Genomic DNA, 17,697 nt, shown 5'->3' on the forward strand with positions numbered 1-17,697 from the left:
AATCTGAATGGGGCTTTACCTTGATCAACAGTTTTATTGTGTGAGCATTGTGTTATAAAAGTAAATGAACCTTTTGTTTTTGTCCAGGTTATTGTCTATTTATTGCCATCTGCTGTTGATGCGTCAAGGTAGGAATCAAAGTTTACTGTCATTAAAAATGCTTAATTCAAGTTTATTTGTAAAGCGATTTTCAAAATAATTATTATTTCAAAGCAGCTTTACAGAAAGGTGCACATTATTACATTACAATCAAAATCAGAAAACGTAAATTTATTACTTTAACTTTATTAGTTACTAATGACTTTATCTAATAACTAATTACTAATAACTTTATCAGTTACAGTTGTTATATATAAACATAATTAACCTGCAGTATGATTTGATGTCTATGTGTACATGCTTAATGAAGTGTATTAACTGTATGTGTTGTCCTCGGATGGTTGGCATCATCTCTTCACAGGCCTCGATCAACTTGGCGCTGCCACTTGATCAGAAAAATAGTATTTTCTGTTTCAGTCTGTTCACAGGCCTCTGTTGAGGGTTTTATTGGAGGCACTGCTGTTTTACCTTGTTCTTCTGAACAGCGGCAGCTTACAGTTCAAGACATCACTGTGCGCTGGAGACACAATGGCTTGGATGTCCTAGAGATTATTGATGGTACAGTTGCCAAAGCACAGGATCCAGCATACAGAAATAGAGCTCAAAGCATCCCTGAGCAGTACAAGAACGGAAACTTCTCCATCAAACTCAGAGATCTGCAAGACAGAGATAGCGGAAAGTACACATGCTATATCATACAGGACTCAATAATTAGGAATGTCAAGCTTAACATCGAAGGTAAGTTAATACAGTGTTTTTTTTCTTGTGTTTTTTTTTTTTGAGTAAAATGATTTATATGTCATGAATGTGCAGACTCTTTATGTTTCAGTTTACTCTAGAAACAGTAAACAATGCAATCATGTTTTTAATGCTGTTTTCTTTTTTTTTTTTGTTAACAGCAAGGACATCAAGACAGATAGGCAACCAAGGAACAAAACCAAGTCCAGACATACCTGTAATGATTTTTTCAATTCTGTGTGGTGGCTTTGCATTTTCTTTAGCTGTAAGTACATTCAGCATCCATAATCAACATTAGGTTAAATTTTAAAGTTGGTGACTGTCTTTAATTAAACACTGCAATAATATATGTTTCAGAACTCGGCCACAGGGATTTTTATACACCACCTTGTGTCGGTCCCAAGCCCGGATAAATGAGGAGGGTCTAGAGAAGGATGGCGGTACATTTTAAGTAAATAAATGCTTTTAATGTTAAAAAAGAGGAACAAGAGACTTGCTGAGAGAAATAATTGGTCGTTTCCTTAAAAAAATAAATCTAAATAATAATAATAATATGATTTTTAACCACAAAGAAGAAAATTACCTATTATTCCCTTCTATGTAAGGCACTTATTCCTTGGCAGGGATCATTTAAAGCTAACTAGTGAACTAATCCTAGCTTTAAACATAACGCACATCGTGACGGTTGGACATACAACTTGATTTAGATTAATCTTAGGGTCCCAACTGTTCCTGGAGCCTCTCCAACACTATTTTGCAAGTCTCCTTAAAGGTTAAGTTCACCCAAAAAATAAATACCGTTTTGAATTACCCTCATCTGAGAGCTCCCTCATCCCCCATAGACAGCAATATTTGCGACTCAATCAAAGTCCAGATTTTTCAGGACCACACTTGAAACCAAGAAGTATAAAAATTTCCCAGGGTACACCATCTACAACGGCATTATGGCTGCACTTGGAAGTAAGGAGATGCACAATGAGTATTTTTAGTCATTATTACAAATTCTTTCAACAAACAAACACGTTTTAATACAGTCATAACCGTGTTCATGTTTTACTGTCATGCTTTAAAAAAAACGCTAAAATAAAACCTCTAAATTTTGCTTTCTATAATTCATAATAATAACTCCTGTATAGTCCCACAACTTTCTGTCACTCGATGACACTTGAATACGTTGTCAGAAAACTCTAGTGGCTGGGAATGACCTTTTTATAGTGTCTGCATATTGTTAATGCTAATGTTGTTTTTGTGTGTTTATGTTAGATGGCCATGGTGTATTTACACAGTATAGTTACGAGCTTATTGCCTTATTAGATCATTATGATAACATGATATATGCCTTCAGGGATTTCCTGAAGATAAATACCAAAAAATGATGCGACTGGTATAACTACAGCAGTTGCGATCATCAATCTCATATGAAGTAAGATGACATATGATGACATGTGCAGGTGTTGTAGTGCTGTCCCATTTCATAGGGGTAAAATTTGAAGACCCTCACACTCCGTTTCAAGGGCCAAGGGAAATGGGTAGAGGTAAAAAAAATAAAAATAAATAGATTTGGGCTTGGGCCTAAATATGACAATGTTTTCCTCATCAGGTCAGGGTGCACACATTTATTACAGCCAGTACAGCACTTGCAAGTTGCACTATTGATTCTAATACATTTTACTGCCTGCAGTAAAGCACACCTTTATCTTTTTTGGTGCATTTGAAAACAAAATAGTTCCTGGAGCTTCTCATGATTATAGTGAAGTCACATGGAAAGTTTTGACAATGTTTTTGGTTTCTCTTCTATACTTTGAACATTTATGTTCAGAAGATGAATGAATGTCTCAGGCGATTGAAACATTTTTTGGGAAAGTACATTTCCATTTGTGATCAAGCATACTAATGGAAATAGTACTCAGTACTCTGTGTCTACTGAACTTCTTATCTATCTGCTGTATTTTAAGGTAATTTCAAAGTGAGTAGGATTATATAAATATGTTCACAGTTTCACCACATCTATTGCACATGGTATTATCTATAGTATGTAAGTACTTTTTAGTTTTCTGAAACTTGTCCTTACACTATTTGTAGGTCAGATGGTGGCCGTGCACAGCCAAGAACTGAGTGACTTCCTGAAAAACATTTTCTTTCTGGGTCTCCACATCCTCGCTTACCCACTAAAAGAACATCTGCATCTGGCCTGCTGACCCTTGATACAGCTTTTTAATGTTATTTGCAGGATAACATTGATCAGATTCTGATCAGCTTAACCCTTACACACAATAATTATCAAATATATAGATGTATTAAGCACGCAGTTATTGTTGGCAAGATGGTTCTAGGTCAAGCCTTACACACCCCCAGAGCGAAGGAGAGCAGCGACAATTCAGCCCTCATGGGGTAACAGAACAGAACCCCAAATCATGTCAATGAGTTAATTTATTAACAATTATGGGTTAAGATTTAAACATTTATGAGTTAGTTAAAATGCCACGTATGCAGAGTTACTGAAGTTTGTCCTGCGCGCTTGCGGTTTTTTTAGTTACTTCTTTGGTTTGGTGCGTTAATCTTATCGTTACTATTATTCAAAAGAAGGTAATGATTCGCACTCAATTGCTTCGTACTGTTTTTATTTTTAATTTTTTTTATATTTTACGGGTGATAACAGACAAACAGACGTTTCGGCACAAAGCCTTCCTCAGTGTGTAAAATGTAAGAAAAATTAAAAATAAAAACAGTACGAAGCAATTTAGTTAAAATGCCAGAAATATGAAACTTATTACCGTGTACTTCATACTTGGCCATGTACAGAAATGATCTAGGAGGAGTTGGGGATGGTGGAGGTTTTGTGGATTAGAGATCGCCATGATAGATGTCTGAACCATACTGGTAAATGTCGTGAACCGCTTGACTGTCAGCTGATGCAAGTTTGACCACACTCGGGTATTATATTCTTGCTAAACTCTGTTTTTTTAAGAGTAACGCATGCAATCACAAACTTGTCACATGATATGGTAGTCTCAGTAGCACTTTATTCCTTATTCATATGTTTTTTCTGTTTTCTGCTTTAGATGTTTATTTAAAGTCTTGATCACATCTACATGGTAATTTTTTGTTACAGTAAATGTCCCACTTGCTGGTGACAGAAAATATTATGTCAGCAGCAAGACATCTGATGTAGAGATGCCACAGTCACATACCACTATGTGTAGTGGCACGTCTGGTGGCATGTCTGGTTTTCATTGGCATGTGTCAATGCATTTGTGATCTGTGTCACTTACAGTGTTGCGGTGCATGTTGCTGCAGTGACTATATTGCAGAGCTTAATGACTTTTATAAACATGCACAAAACAGTTTAGTCATGCTGCTGTCAATCAGGATTTATTGCGACATGAGTTCATTTATTTGTTGGGTTTCATATGATTTAAAAAAATATATAATTCCAATTTTTTATTTATTCGTCATGACACTTCCGATCTTCATTGGTACAAAATGTCACTGTTTATCATGGATTATTGATAATATTAAGGTCTTCTAATCTACTTTAAAAAATGTATTTAAACACGCATTGATGTGGTCGACACAATTTTTATTTTTATTTCAAATATTATGCGAAAAATGAGGTAAAGAATATGTTATGCTTAACAAATATGTTGCTTACTGTTAATTTTAAATAAACTAATGCATTAAGTACAGTTAACTTTTACTGCCTTATTATAATTTAAATATGTAGAACTGTGTAATACTGAATCTTGATTTTCCAGCAAAAACCAGAAGTGTCATTACAAATAAATAAAAAATTGCAGCCCATCATATAAACAAACTCACAACGCAATCAATCCCATGTTTGACAGCAGCGTCATTTTTTTATGTCATTAAGCTCTGAAAAAAAAAATTATAAACATTAAACATTTATAAACTTATAAATGCCATTATATATCAATGACTTTGACACATTCGTCCTTTGTTTACTAACATAGTATACACATTATATACACAGTTGAAGTCAGAATTATTAGCGCCTGTTTATTTTTTCCCTATTTTCTGTTTAATGGAGGAAAGATTGTTTCAGCACATTTCTAAGCATAATAGTTTTAAAATCTTATTTCCAATAACCGATTTATTTCATCTTTGCCATGATGACAGTAAAAAATATTTTACTTGATATTTTTTAAGACACTTCTATACAGCTTAAAGTGACATTTAAAGGCTTAACTAGGATGATTAGGTAAACTAGGCAGGTTAGGGTAATTAGGCAAGTTATTGTATAATGATGGTTTGTTCTGTACATTATCGGGAAAAAAATGCTTAAAGGGGCTAATAATATTGTCAAAAAATTATTTTTTTTATAAATTAATAACTGCTTTTATTCTAGCCGAAATATATATATATATATATATATATATATATATATATATATATATATATATATATATATATATATATATATATATATATATCAATCAATGGACACTTCATTATATATTTGCATATATAATTTCTGTGATAAGATTATTCAAGTTTTGAATTCATGTTTAGCTGTCTAGAGTTTAAAAGCTGAGAGTAAAACTGTTATGAAATGGGATTGTCCGATGTCTCCTGTATTAAATGTTTTTAGAAGTTGCAATGTAAAATCTTGTTAAACTTAATAATATTACAATTCACTATAATATTCACTATAATGTTAAACTGCTGTCACACAATCTGCATTGTAAAAAAGTGCTATATAAATAAACATGAATTGAATTGCATTAAACAATTATCTTGTTACTATGGCATGGTAAGTATATTTAGCTTATATGCATGTGAATAGTTTACATACAGGTTAAATGCTTTTTTACTATAGTTGGTTAAATTATGCCTCATTTCTTTACTTATTGAAGCAAACAAAGCAAATATTAACTGATTTGTAGGTCTAGAGTCTAAAGTTTCCACACAAAAAAGGATCTGACAAACATTATTACTATTTCACAGAGTCAAATATCAGTGCCTTATGTAATAGGACAATAAAACCTTTTTTTTCTTTTGCTGAAGTATAAATAAAAACAACTTATAAAACTTATAAAAAATAAGCACCAAATTAAAACCACAATTTTACTGTCTACTGAAATCAAGATAAAAGAGTAGCCAATGTAAATGTATATATAAAAAATAGCATTAACCAGTAATTAAAGCTCTTCAAATATGGATAATTTACCGTTAAAAAAAAAAAAAAAAAAAAAAAAAATATATATATATATATATATATATATATATATATATATATATATATATATATATATATATATATATATATATATATATATATTACCAGATAGGAAAAAGCTTGGCTTTACTTTTAATATGTTTAACGTTTGAGTGCAGTTTCTGAAAATACGATAATTTATTATTTTGTCTCACTCTTACGTGTTTTTCTCCCACATCTGTTTTTGACTGCAAAAGATAGAAGGTTGCGCATTTCGAGAGGAGCTGGCAACACTGACAAGCAAAAGTGATAAACAAGCGGTTGAATTAGGGCGTAGGCTACTGCTTTTAATACACATTTAATCGCAACTATTTAACAGCGTGTCGCCTTAAAGTTCGTTTAACCAGTTAAGAGATGGAGAATTCCAGGTTTGTCACTCATTTTTGCTTGAATATTTCTAACGTTATATGTTTTTCAGGAAGCCCACTTTTACCAAGCTAACGTTAACTTAGTGATAAAGTTGGTTCATTTAGCAGTTTACCATGTTACTTTGAATATTCGATCAGAATTAGCATGCAAATGTGACTTATAAACAACATTAACACTGTTTATTTGACTGTGAACTTTGTACTTTGATAGTCATTGGCTGCTAATATAATTTCGCTATTTTGAGAGTTTGCAAATAATACGTTTATGAAATTATTAGGGGAGAAGGCCGAATGTGCGAATATAAAACCAACTCTATAAGCTAGTGTACCGTTACATTTTTACGTGATAGTTTAATGCCGTCGATTATTTGCGATAACGAAGTTTAACATAAATAACATTTCTTGGCAAAATCAAATATCACCAAACACTGAATAAAGCTGTGGCACATATTCATACTATAACTTGGACAAGAGGACTGCAGCGGTTGTTGTTGTTAAACGTACTTTACGGTTTGTGTCCACCACTCAATAGTTTTATTGAAACAAACCTGCTTGAAAAAGCGAATGTATTCATGCTTTTAGGTTGAAAGGATGTAGAGATGACACGAAATATGTCGATTAAGAGAGAGCTGTAAATATTTTATTACTTCAACTTTTGCGATTTGTTTATTTTGTGATGTGATTATCCAAATACCATGATTTGTTTCAATGTAAAGAAATGATAGTGTTACCGAAGGTAAATTCAACTTTATTATTTTTTGTTACAGACTAAGGATATTTGGCTTGTTTCTGCTGATATTTGCTGATTATTACTCAATCAAAGGTGAGCACAAGTTAACAGTTGTCAAACTATGTTTGATGGTCATATACAGACAATGGGCATACAGTGTAATAATAAAGGGGACATTCTACCAGAAACGTACATTATATGTCACTGAAATAAAAACAAATGCAGTGAATAAAAACTGTTTCATCCCAAAAATGTCTAAAATGGGCTGACGGTTTATTTCTGTGAGTTGTTCTGTAAAGGAATATGTCATTTATTTGGTTCTCACATGTTTTATTTTAATAAAAAACACTTTACAAATCTACAAACCCTGTCATTGTAATTGTCCTCAGCACAATTAAATCTACAGCTTTAATAGTTTTGTTTTGTAAAAAACTGTTATTTAGAAAAAAAAAAGCTTCAGAAATAACAAGTTCAAGTTGTTATCTTTCACATCAATTTATGAAAAATATTAAATTGAATAAAAATAATATAATTTCATAATAATAAATATGAAATTAAAATAAATTCTACAAATAATTACTACAAATATATAAAACAAATAAATTTACAATTGTCCCCACGTTTCAGAATCCACTTTTGCTATTTTAAGGATGGAATAATACACTCTGGTCTAACAGGGTTGAACCTATTCTCTTAATGAGTTATAGTATACATTACGGACATTGTAAGTGGGAAAAATAAATGGCAGCCATATCATACACCTGCCGCAATAAGGTGCAAGACCTGTTTGCCTCGACATGTTGCTGTTTTCAGACCAGCGCAATCTTAATTTTCCCATTTTCCGCCACATTGTTTAAATAGCAAATTCATTTGGGCCACTTTGTGGATTCATGTACAATCTAGAAAAGAGGTGTGTTTAGGCACATTGTTGGCGCATTGCTATTTTGAGGAACTAAAATAGACTGCACAATAGACCAGCTGAAAGCAGGTCTAAAATCCAGCACAGAGTGCGTTAGTTGTGCGCCTCGCATACTCATTGCTTAAAACATGCAGGTAAAGCCTGTACAGCAATAAGCAAATATATTTACAAATGTAAAAGAATTAAAATATTTTAAAAATTATTATTTTCTACATAAATATAAAAACCAGTACCTTAATGCCTTCTTCATCTCGAGGGGCTTCTTTTTAGTTTATTCATGACAATTTGCTTTTGTATAATGTTATTATTATTAGTAGTAGTAGTATTTATTATATGCATATTTATATTTGTTTTATTAAAAACAAGCTTGGATTTGTTCACCTGTCAGGTTTTGGACCATATGGGGGATAGCATGTGTGTTTGGATATAACTCCGTTTTTTGAGCACATTTCCGTTATTACTGTTCATTTATTCTTTGCTGGAAATTAGAACTGAATTTAGAAATAGTTTTGAAACAAATGTTTGCACAATTGCACTTAACAAAAAATTAATTATGTAGGTTAATGTCTGTGCGTACAACACGGTTCCTTACCAACGAAATAGAGAAAGTGAACGTAAAGACCTAATGGAGCAGGCTTGTTCTTTTTCCTCTTGTTGCAGATGCTGTTTATCTGTTTTCTCACTAGTGAAGCATTCAGTTTTTCCACTTACAAAGTCTGCCATGTAAATAGCAAATACACCATGGTGCGACGCAACTGACTCTTAAAGGGAATGGGAGATGAGACTCTGATTGGTTTATTCTCAAAACACACCCATAACTCATGAAAGGGCACCTATGGTGAAAATTCTACTTTTCAAGCTATTTGGACAAACATATGTGTATATATAGTGTATAGACCATCATATTGGGGTGATATAAACACACCCAGTCCTTGTTTTTCAATTTAATAACTTAAAAACTGTGGACCAATTAGAGCGGTTTTCAGACCGACCGCAACTGTACATAGAAGTGCGGTCCCCCAGCCCACCGAATTGATTGAGAGTCAGTTGTTTCTCTGCCAGACAAAGCTGTGCTTCTGCCCTTTCAGTCTCTTTTTGCAATTGTTGAAAGTGATTTCAAAAATAAGTAATTGCCATTCTTTGCATTTTTTCGGTTATTCTTTAATCATTGCATGCATCACTAATAAATATTCTGAAGACAATATATATATAAGATAATATATATATATTTATCCATTAGTGACAGAATAAAATGTATTGTTTTTGATCAAATTTGACAGCTGTTTGGGAGAATATTTTTCGAGGCCAAACTCTTCCTACTTTGCTGTAGGCCTATACTGAAAGGCTGAATACGTTAAAGCCTACCTAATCACTGTAGCCTGATGGATGAACAAATACAATTAAAACCTTATGAATAAATAAGATATCTTGTAAGATACTGGAGGATCCAAAATATTATTATTATTTGATAAATTTTTTTACATTTTGGGCATGAAATCCAGGCTGAATCCACCCTTCTGATGGGATCAGTTTAATCCAGATTTTTTGGATCAAAGTGATCCAAATCCTACAAAAAGGTCTGAAAAACCCAAACTAAAGGTTTGATCCAGATCAAAACCAAGATTGGATTATGTGATCTAATCCAATTTTGTAATCCGTTTTTTGATCCAATTTATTATTATTATTATTATTAATTTGATCCAATTTATTATCCAAAATCCTAGTGGATTACTTTTGAAAAACCGAGCCCTGCAGCGCCAGGATAAAGAATAAGCGTCCTCCAATCGGACTTTACTTTTATCTTCTCTTTATCTCTTTCGTGGATAAGGAAACAATAGAAACTTACTTCACTAAAGCACCCTTTAGCCTATATATTTAATTTTGTTTATTAAGTGCAAAGATTTGTTTCAAAACTTTTTTTAAGTTCAGTTCTAATTTCCAGCAACATATAATTTAACAATGATAATGAAGCGTGGTCAAAAACTGAGTTTTATCCAAACTCGTATGCTATGCCCAATATGGTCCAAAACCAACTAACCCGCTCTACGCTGGACTTTAGACCTGTTTTCAGCTGGTCTATTGCGCAGTTTATTTTAGTTCCTCAAAATAGCAACTCGCCAACAATGCGGCTTAACACACCTCTTTTCTTGACCGGAACACCCATGAGTCAACAAAGCGGCGCAAATGAGTTTGCTATTTAAACAACATGACGGAAAATAGTAAAAATTAAGGTTGCGTTGGTCTGAAAATAGCAACATGTCGGAGCAAACACATCTTGTGCCTTATTGCCAGGTGTACGATAAGGCCCAATGACTTGGAAGTGACATAATTTAATGGAGAAGCTTTGATTAAGTATGCTTGTATCATTGAATTGAATGATTTTATGCTTGTTTTTGTATGAATTTTTTTTTTTTTTTTTTTTTTGAGGACAACAAGCTCAGGCCCTGTCACATTTTTTTTTATGCAAATGTAAGTTCCTGGGAGAATTTCCCAAAGTGCATTTTTCTATCCCTAGATTTAAAAGTAATATTATACTTGAAATAAAACTCTTTGAAATAACGTCTTTATATATTACACTGAAACAATAGGTTAAATGAACAATTACACCCTTTTGAGTCATCAGTGTTGTAATAATTGTGTTTTAATTTCTCTGTAAATTTTCAAACACCACAAAACTGCTCGTTGGTGGACAGAAGGAAAGGGCTGCATTTTGAGGTTAAAAACAGATTTTTCTACCATTCAGAATCCAAAAATGTACTATTAACAATCAAATATATGATGTAAATGACATAAAACAATACCACAAAAATATTTTAAAATGAACGTATTTTCCTGGAGTTGTTACAGTTTAACAAAAATCTTTTATTTTGGAAAAAAAATCCCTCTTTTAACATAACTTGATTTTCATCTTCCCATTTCATTAATTTTCCAACATTCACTTCCACACAATTTCAGTGAACAATTGTCCCTTTTTCTTTCACAGTCTGTACCAAGGATCATAATGGAGAGACCCTGGCTAGAGAAGAACTACTAAAATGTAGGTCAACACACCTATTTTTCTTCATCAAACATCAGAACCAGTAAATATTTCTATGCAACTTACAATCAACAACAATATAAATTTAACACTTTTGTTTTTGTTCTATTTTTTAATGAGCTGAACTCAAAGATCTGAGACTACCTATGTTTACAAAAGGCCTATTTCTCTCATATATTGTCAGAAAACTTGTCATTATCTTGTGTGACCACTCATGCAGTAAATTGCCACACATCTCCTTCACATACTTGGATCAGGTTGTTGATTGTGGACTGTTGGTCCACTTCTTCAGTGGTTGTGTGAAATTGCTGTATATTGGCAGGAACTGGAACAAGCTGTCATACACACCAATCCAGAGCATCTCAAACATGCTCATTGAGTGACATATCAGGTCAGGATGGAGAAACTGGGATGTTTTCAGCTTCTAGGAATTGACAGACAGACATATGTTTGTGAATAGATGGCACAACTATGGACTTCATGGTATCTCTATGCATTGCATTCAAAGTTAATAGCATGCCAAATGTGCCGTAACTTCAATGCCACAACGCCGTCTTCAGCAAATCGCTCACCCACACAACAGCATAAAAACTGTCTGTCATCTGCCCCGTAGAGTGAATACCGGGATTCATTCAATAGGAGGTCACTCTCCAAAGTGCCAGATACCATCAAATGTTGTTTACAACGACTAACTGCAGTCAAGAACCCACTGGGGATGATGAGCATGCAGACGAGCTTCCCTTAGACGGTTTCTGACTGTTTGTGCAGAAATTCTTTGGTAATGCAAACCGATTGTTGCAGCAGCTGTGGTTGTGAGGCCGGTTAGATGTACTGCCAAACCTGCTTGAGCTGGATGGATCTCGACAGGAGAATAGGCTCTATGTATAGCTAGAGTTTTAAAGCCAACGATAAACTCTCGGTGAAAGCTTAATGTGACTATTTTTAATTGCACAAGGTTGTTTTTACAGCATTAATGTTGTAATATCATTACAATACATTCAGTTAAATAGACTTAAGCATTAATTTAGTTGTTCAAGCATAAAGTGAGATAAAAGGCCATTGTAACCACTAGCACCGTCAGTAGCAACAGTAGCGCAGAAGTTCTTTTGAAAATACTGGGGTAAAATAAACTGTCATTTTAAACACATGGTGGGAGGAAATGGAATTTATTGCAGTGCTTCTTGTCTGATCTATACCCACTTCATATTGAATATCTAACAGGCAGTGAAGATCACTGCTTTTTAACCCTCTACTGCACGCCGTAACCATATGGTAACATGATACCTATGTTCATTTCACTGCCACTGTTTCTTTAAGACCAACATATAAATTTTTTTGTTGGAAAGAGAAGACCTTAGAGTAGCCAATGATGTGCTTTGGTTAAAGCCTGATTTATACTTCTGCGTCAAGTGACCGGCGTAACCCACGGCGCAGGCAACGCGCGTGGCTGTGCATTTATACTTCTGCGCGCTGTCTCTGTCGGTCTGCATTAACACTTCCGAAACGCTAGTGGGCAGTGAGGTGTTAATGTTCCTCTGTGTCGAGTTTCTTCTCTGCTTTTTTGCTTTTCCTGAACACTTCCGGGATGTACAAGTGGCTCAAACTCGCTCATTTTGAGGCAGGAACCGGCGGACGTGCAACAACTTTAACTATGAGGTAAACACAAAACAAAACTTTTCATCCGGAGCTCCTTCACGGGACTCCACACTTGTAAACAATCGCTCGCGCCATTCATGCGGCTCTCGGTCCCGCCCAGACTCGTCAGTGCTACCAAACCGACCAATCACAGAGCTTACGCTATGCGTCGTTGCGACGTGTAGTTACATTTTTTGAGAGGTGCACATCAGTGACGGCGATGGCAACGGCGAAGGGTTATGCGTCAGCGCCCTAGCATACGCCGACGTTTGACGCAGAAGTATAAATCAGCCTTAAGTCACATGACATCTAGTGTTTTTCTGTAGCGCGATTTCTGACAGAATTATTGTGAGTAGTTGTTAAATGCAAATGTAAACGTCAATAAAAACAAAGGATCAAATTATGTCAGATCAACAAAAAAAATCTGAAACATCACCTCTAGTAAGTCATGATGACATATTCACAACTCAATTAAAAAAAAAATAAAGAAATTAATTTTTGTAAATCGATCAAATGTGTGTGTTAACAAATGGCAAAACTGTGCAATAGTGGAACATGCAATATTGCAATGGGTTAGCTAGCTAGCTAGGTCAGCTGTGAACTTTTAAGTTGTAACAATAACAATATGAATGCTAATAATATAATGTTGATTAGTCATAATAATAATAATAGTTAATAATAATTTGTTACATTTATATAGCGCTTTACTGGGCACTCAAAGCGCTTTACACAATGGGGGGGAATCTCCTCATCCACCACCACTGTGCAGCATCCACCTGGATGACGCAACGGCAGCCATTTTGCGCCAGACCGCACACCACACACCAGCAGATTGGTGGAGAGGAGACAGAGTGATAATATGCCAATCATGATATGGGGAGGGTTAGGAGGCCATGATGGACAGAGGCCAGTGGGCAGATTTGGCCAGATTTTAGTCATGTGTTAATGGCATTTACATCAAGGATAAAATCTAGTTTTAATGGCAATATAGTTTTGAATAGATATCAATACAGGGAACAGTGTATTAGCGAGCACCACTATGTTCTATGGGAATTTAAAGAAAAAAAGGACCGAACTGGCTCTTCCTGCAGATGAAAGTGAGAATGAGATGGGTTTTAGTGACCATGAGAATGATGCAGACTGGACATTTGATTGAGACGGTTCAGATAAGTAAGTTCAGATGCAGATAAGACAGGCAGAGTATAGTATATAGTATAATATATAAATATTGTTGGCTAGTAGCTACATTTTTCTGATGCACCTGGATATACTAGACTTGTTATTTATTTGTTGTAATATTTGCTGGTTAAAATATTTATATTTACTGTATGTTGTATATATAATAATACAATATTATGATTGTTTTAATAATATTCAGCAAAAAAAAAAAAATAGAATAAATGAAAGCTGTCGGAATATGAGTTGTGGTAAAGTATGTATAAGGTGTAATTTATAAGTTCTGTGTTTAAGCTCATAATGCTGCAACACCAATTAAATTATTTCAAACAAATAAATGATTAACTATAGGGAAAGTTTTAAATTAGAAATTTCTCAGGTAGGTCCACTGTTGGACGTTGTTGCCAATTGCCAAATGGCGACATTTCACAAAGTACTTTAAAAAAAAAAAAATTCCAAATCTTTTTTTACATCACTTCAAGTTAAGCCATTTTAACAAAAGAAAAAAAAAGTAAAATATATTTTTTTACAGGTTTACCATAATTCGAGTGGTAGAGGGTTAAAGAAATCAGATTTTTGACGTGAGAATTTTGTTATGGAAAGATAGTCCACCCGAAGCTCTTGGACTGCCTAGCTGAAAATTAAAAGTCTGTGTGCTTACAGCCCGTTGCTCACTAACAGATTTAGACAAATGTGTGAACTATATTTGAGAGAAATAGGCCTTTTGCGTACATAGAAAAAAAACTTTGAATTGACCTCTTGAGAATGGGAGCAAAAATGAAAGTGTTGTGTTTATATTTAACTGTGTATTTGTGCTCCTATTAATGTTCCTTATTCTTGTTCGTAGATGCGTGTAATATCACTCTTGATCCAAATACTGCACATGAAATGCTCTCAGTTGCAGAGGACAACAAAACATTGGTGCGTAACTCAGAGCCAATGATTTATCCTGATCACCCAGACAGATTTACCGGCCTCCCACAGATTCTGTGTAAAGAGCGTCTGTCTGGACGCTGCTACTGGGAGGCCGAGTGGAAAGGACTGGGTGACATGGTGGTGTCCTATGGAGGAATCGGCAGGAAAGGAGAAAGTCTTGATTGTCGATTCGGAGCCAATGACAAGTCCTGGATTCTGAGCTGCTTTATTGGAGAGAAACTGATTGTCTGGCATGATAACATGGGGGTTTATATTCCTCTCCCAACAACTCCCTATAACAGAATTGGGGTGTTTCTAGACGAGCCGGCTGGCATTTTGTCCTTCTTCAGTGTCCCTGATGAAAACACACTTAATCACTTGTACACGTTCAAAACCAAATTTACTGAACCCCTCTATGCTGGATTTGTGCTTTATACAGAGTCAGTGACTCTGTGTGATCTTAACTCTTTCACATGTACAATCACACCCATGTGATTAAAACGTACATCATAACCTGCTAAAATTAAAATCTCATTTAAGCTGAGGCATAGAAAAAGATGTGCAGTGCTGGTCATAAATCACAATTTATCAGTGTTTTCAAACAAACAACATTTATTTTAGGTTTCAGACATTCAAATACACATGACTACTAGCAAATACACGCTGGTGACTATAGAGGTGACAATAATCATTATTTTTTAAATAACTGCACGATGTGCTTTATTCACATTAGAGACACTGTTTATATTACTCCAACATTTACTCTATTTCTCTCGCAGTTAAACAGCCACTTTTATATGTTTCGGAGGAAAATGATGAATAAACGTGTTGTAAATCCAGCAGCTCTAATCTCCCCTGCAGCATAGTCTAAACCAGGAGTGTCCAAAATTGATCCTGGAGGGCCGATGTCCTGCAGATTTTAGCGCCAACTTGCCTCAACACACCTGCAAGGATGTTTCTAGAAAGCTGTGTAAAGCTGTGGTCACACTGCACTTTTAATGCATCAGACCAGAAACACAAGTTTTGCAGTTCTCTGCATTGAAAAGTTTAAGCTTGGTGTGGTGAGCTCTGACCTTTTTTATGTCTAATCATCTTGTTTAATCTCACCCCTTTTCGCAGCGCCGTACTACAGAATTTCGGAAGCTTAAACTGTGTGACCACAGCTTTACAGCTTGATAAGCTAGCTGTGTTCGATTGGGGCTAGGGCTAAACTTGGCAGGACACCAGCTTTCCAGAACCGAGTTTGGGCACCCCTGATTTAAACACTCATAATCCTTCATATATCAAATAATATGATAATATATATGGTAATTAGAATATCAGATAATTCACAATATAGTTTGCATGTTTGTCAGTGCTTACAGTAAAGGGAAGCAAAACACCATATAGACGTAACCCATTGGGGCTGTGGTGTGTCACCTGATAAACTTAAAATAATTTTCTAAATAACAGTCACAATTAAAAAAAGCTCACCCAGGAGGGGCAGCGGGAGTATTTAGAACTTGTGAAAGGGCTAAACAACAGACTGAATAATTTCTGTACACTACAAAATATAGAGTGACTCTCAAAAGTATTTGGACAGTTGAGATTAGAGATGGGATGGTATCTGTAACCTCGCAGGACTTGAAATGCAACACGACTTGATTGTATCGTTTTTTATATGGTTTTGCAATAAATACTCATGACATTTTTTTGCATGCTGCTTATTTAAGTGATCCAAAATATTTCTGAAAGTATGCATTTTAATAAAATGATTTATATTTTACAAATGCACTTAAACTATGTGATGGTAAAGTAAAGAAGTACGGCCTCAAACATGCATTTGAGTAAATAGAATCTATTACTACTACCTATAGTTTTATGCTGGTAACTAGAACTTGAACCATATTGACACATTAATACTAAAGAATTTACATTTCTAATTTTATTGTAAATATGTTTTTGCCCATTCTCAGCAATCCAGAAGTCAAGCAATATCCCTCTGCAATATTGACCAACAACACCACTCAAAAAGTCGCCCTTTATTTCATTATCTTGCCACAAACTCACAGCTTTCAGCAAGTAGTTTTGCATCTGTTAATCAAGAACAAGCTGCCATTTATGTTAAAAATATAATGATTATCTAAGCCTATAGCTCTATAAGTAAAAAATGTCTTCATTTTGTCCAAAACTGTTTTGCTTTGATAAAATATAGTGAAAATAATCAACTACAAGCTAGATTTTAGCATTTGGCATTGTGACAGTCTCTCTTTTTTGTTTCTGTGTTTACACACAAATAAATACTATAGTAATTTATCCTAAAAATGATGGTGATGGTGTTTTTAAAACCACGCTATAGTAAATTATATTATACTATATGTTATTTGCAACACTTCAATAATAGATGCTACAGCATGCTGTAGTATTATGTACTCGTCAACTGATAAACTAATAAATACTGTAGTAAACTGAAGGTTTTATTGGCCTATGTAGCTCCTCAAATACGGATAATTTACAGCAGTGTATAAGCAACAAAACATACACAAATATTTCAGATTTAATGCCAAGGTCATAACCAGAACTGATTTTACTATTTTAAAGTTTTCAGAGAGAAATATAAAACAATTTAATAGTATTTTTGCAATTGTGCAACTTGTTTTTGTCTAGAAAGTCACATGCTATATTGTGTGGTTAAACTCAGCTGAAGCGAAAAAAACAAAACCAGAAACAATGTCCTTTTATATGGTCTCTTGAAAACTAATGACAAACAGCATCAGTCAGCTATGTTTTTGACCGCAGAAGAGTGAAAATGCACTTTTTGTGGTTCACTAGTTTTGACACAATAATATGTCCTCCTTCATATAT

At 34.4% G+C, this 17,697-nt stretch overlaps 1 protein-coding gene and 1 non-coding gene across 3 annotated transcripts; both read left to right on the top strand.

Moving 5' to 3' along the window:
* Positions 1–4,769, top strand: LOC101886973 (uncharacterized). The gene is made up of 5 exons (XR_015522259.1): positions 1–128; positions 517–837; positions 999–1,102; positions 1,195–1,288; positions 2,920–4,769. It is a non-coding gene; the product is annotated as an uncharacterized LOC101886973 (transcript).
* Positions 4,770–6,353: 1,584 nt separating this feature from the next.
* Positions 6,354–16,543, top strand: zgc:171679. 2 transcript variants are annotated; one of them, XR_015522252.1, is made up of 5 exons: positions 6,354–6,441; positions 7,209–7,264; positions 11,074–11,127; positions 14,786–15,821; positions 16,017–16,543. XR_015522252.1 is itself a non-coding variant. In XM_087304650.1 (4 exons), the coding sequence occupies exons 1-4, from the start codon at positions 6,428–6,430 to the stop codon at positions 15,346–15,348; spliced, it is 687 nt and encodes a 228-aa protein (XP_087160776.1). In that variant the 5' UTR covers positions 6,354–6,427; the 3' UTR covers positions 15,349–16,543. The 2 variants fall into 2 exon arrangements, 1 of the variants encoding a protein (XP_087160776.1); XM_087304650.1 differs by having other exon boundaries at positions 14,786–16,543.
* The last annotated feature ends 1,154 nt before the right edge of the window (positions 16,544–17,697 follow it).

The sequence above is a fragment of the Danio rerio genome, chromosome 22 (assembly GCF_052040795.2).
Source record: "Danio rerio strain M-AB ecotype USA chromosome 22, GRCz13ab, whole genome shotgun sequence".
Taxonomy (NCBI): Eukaryota; Metazoa; Chordata; class Actinopteri; order Cypriniformes; family Danionidae; genus Danio; species Danio rerio.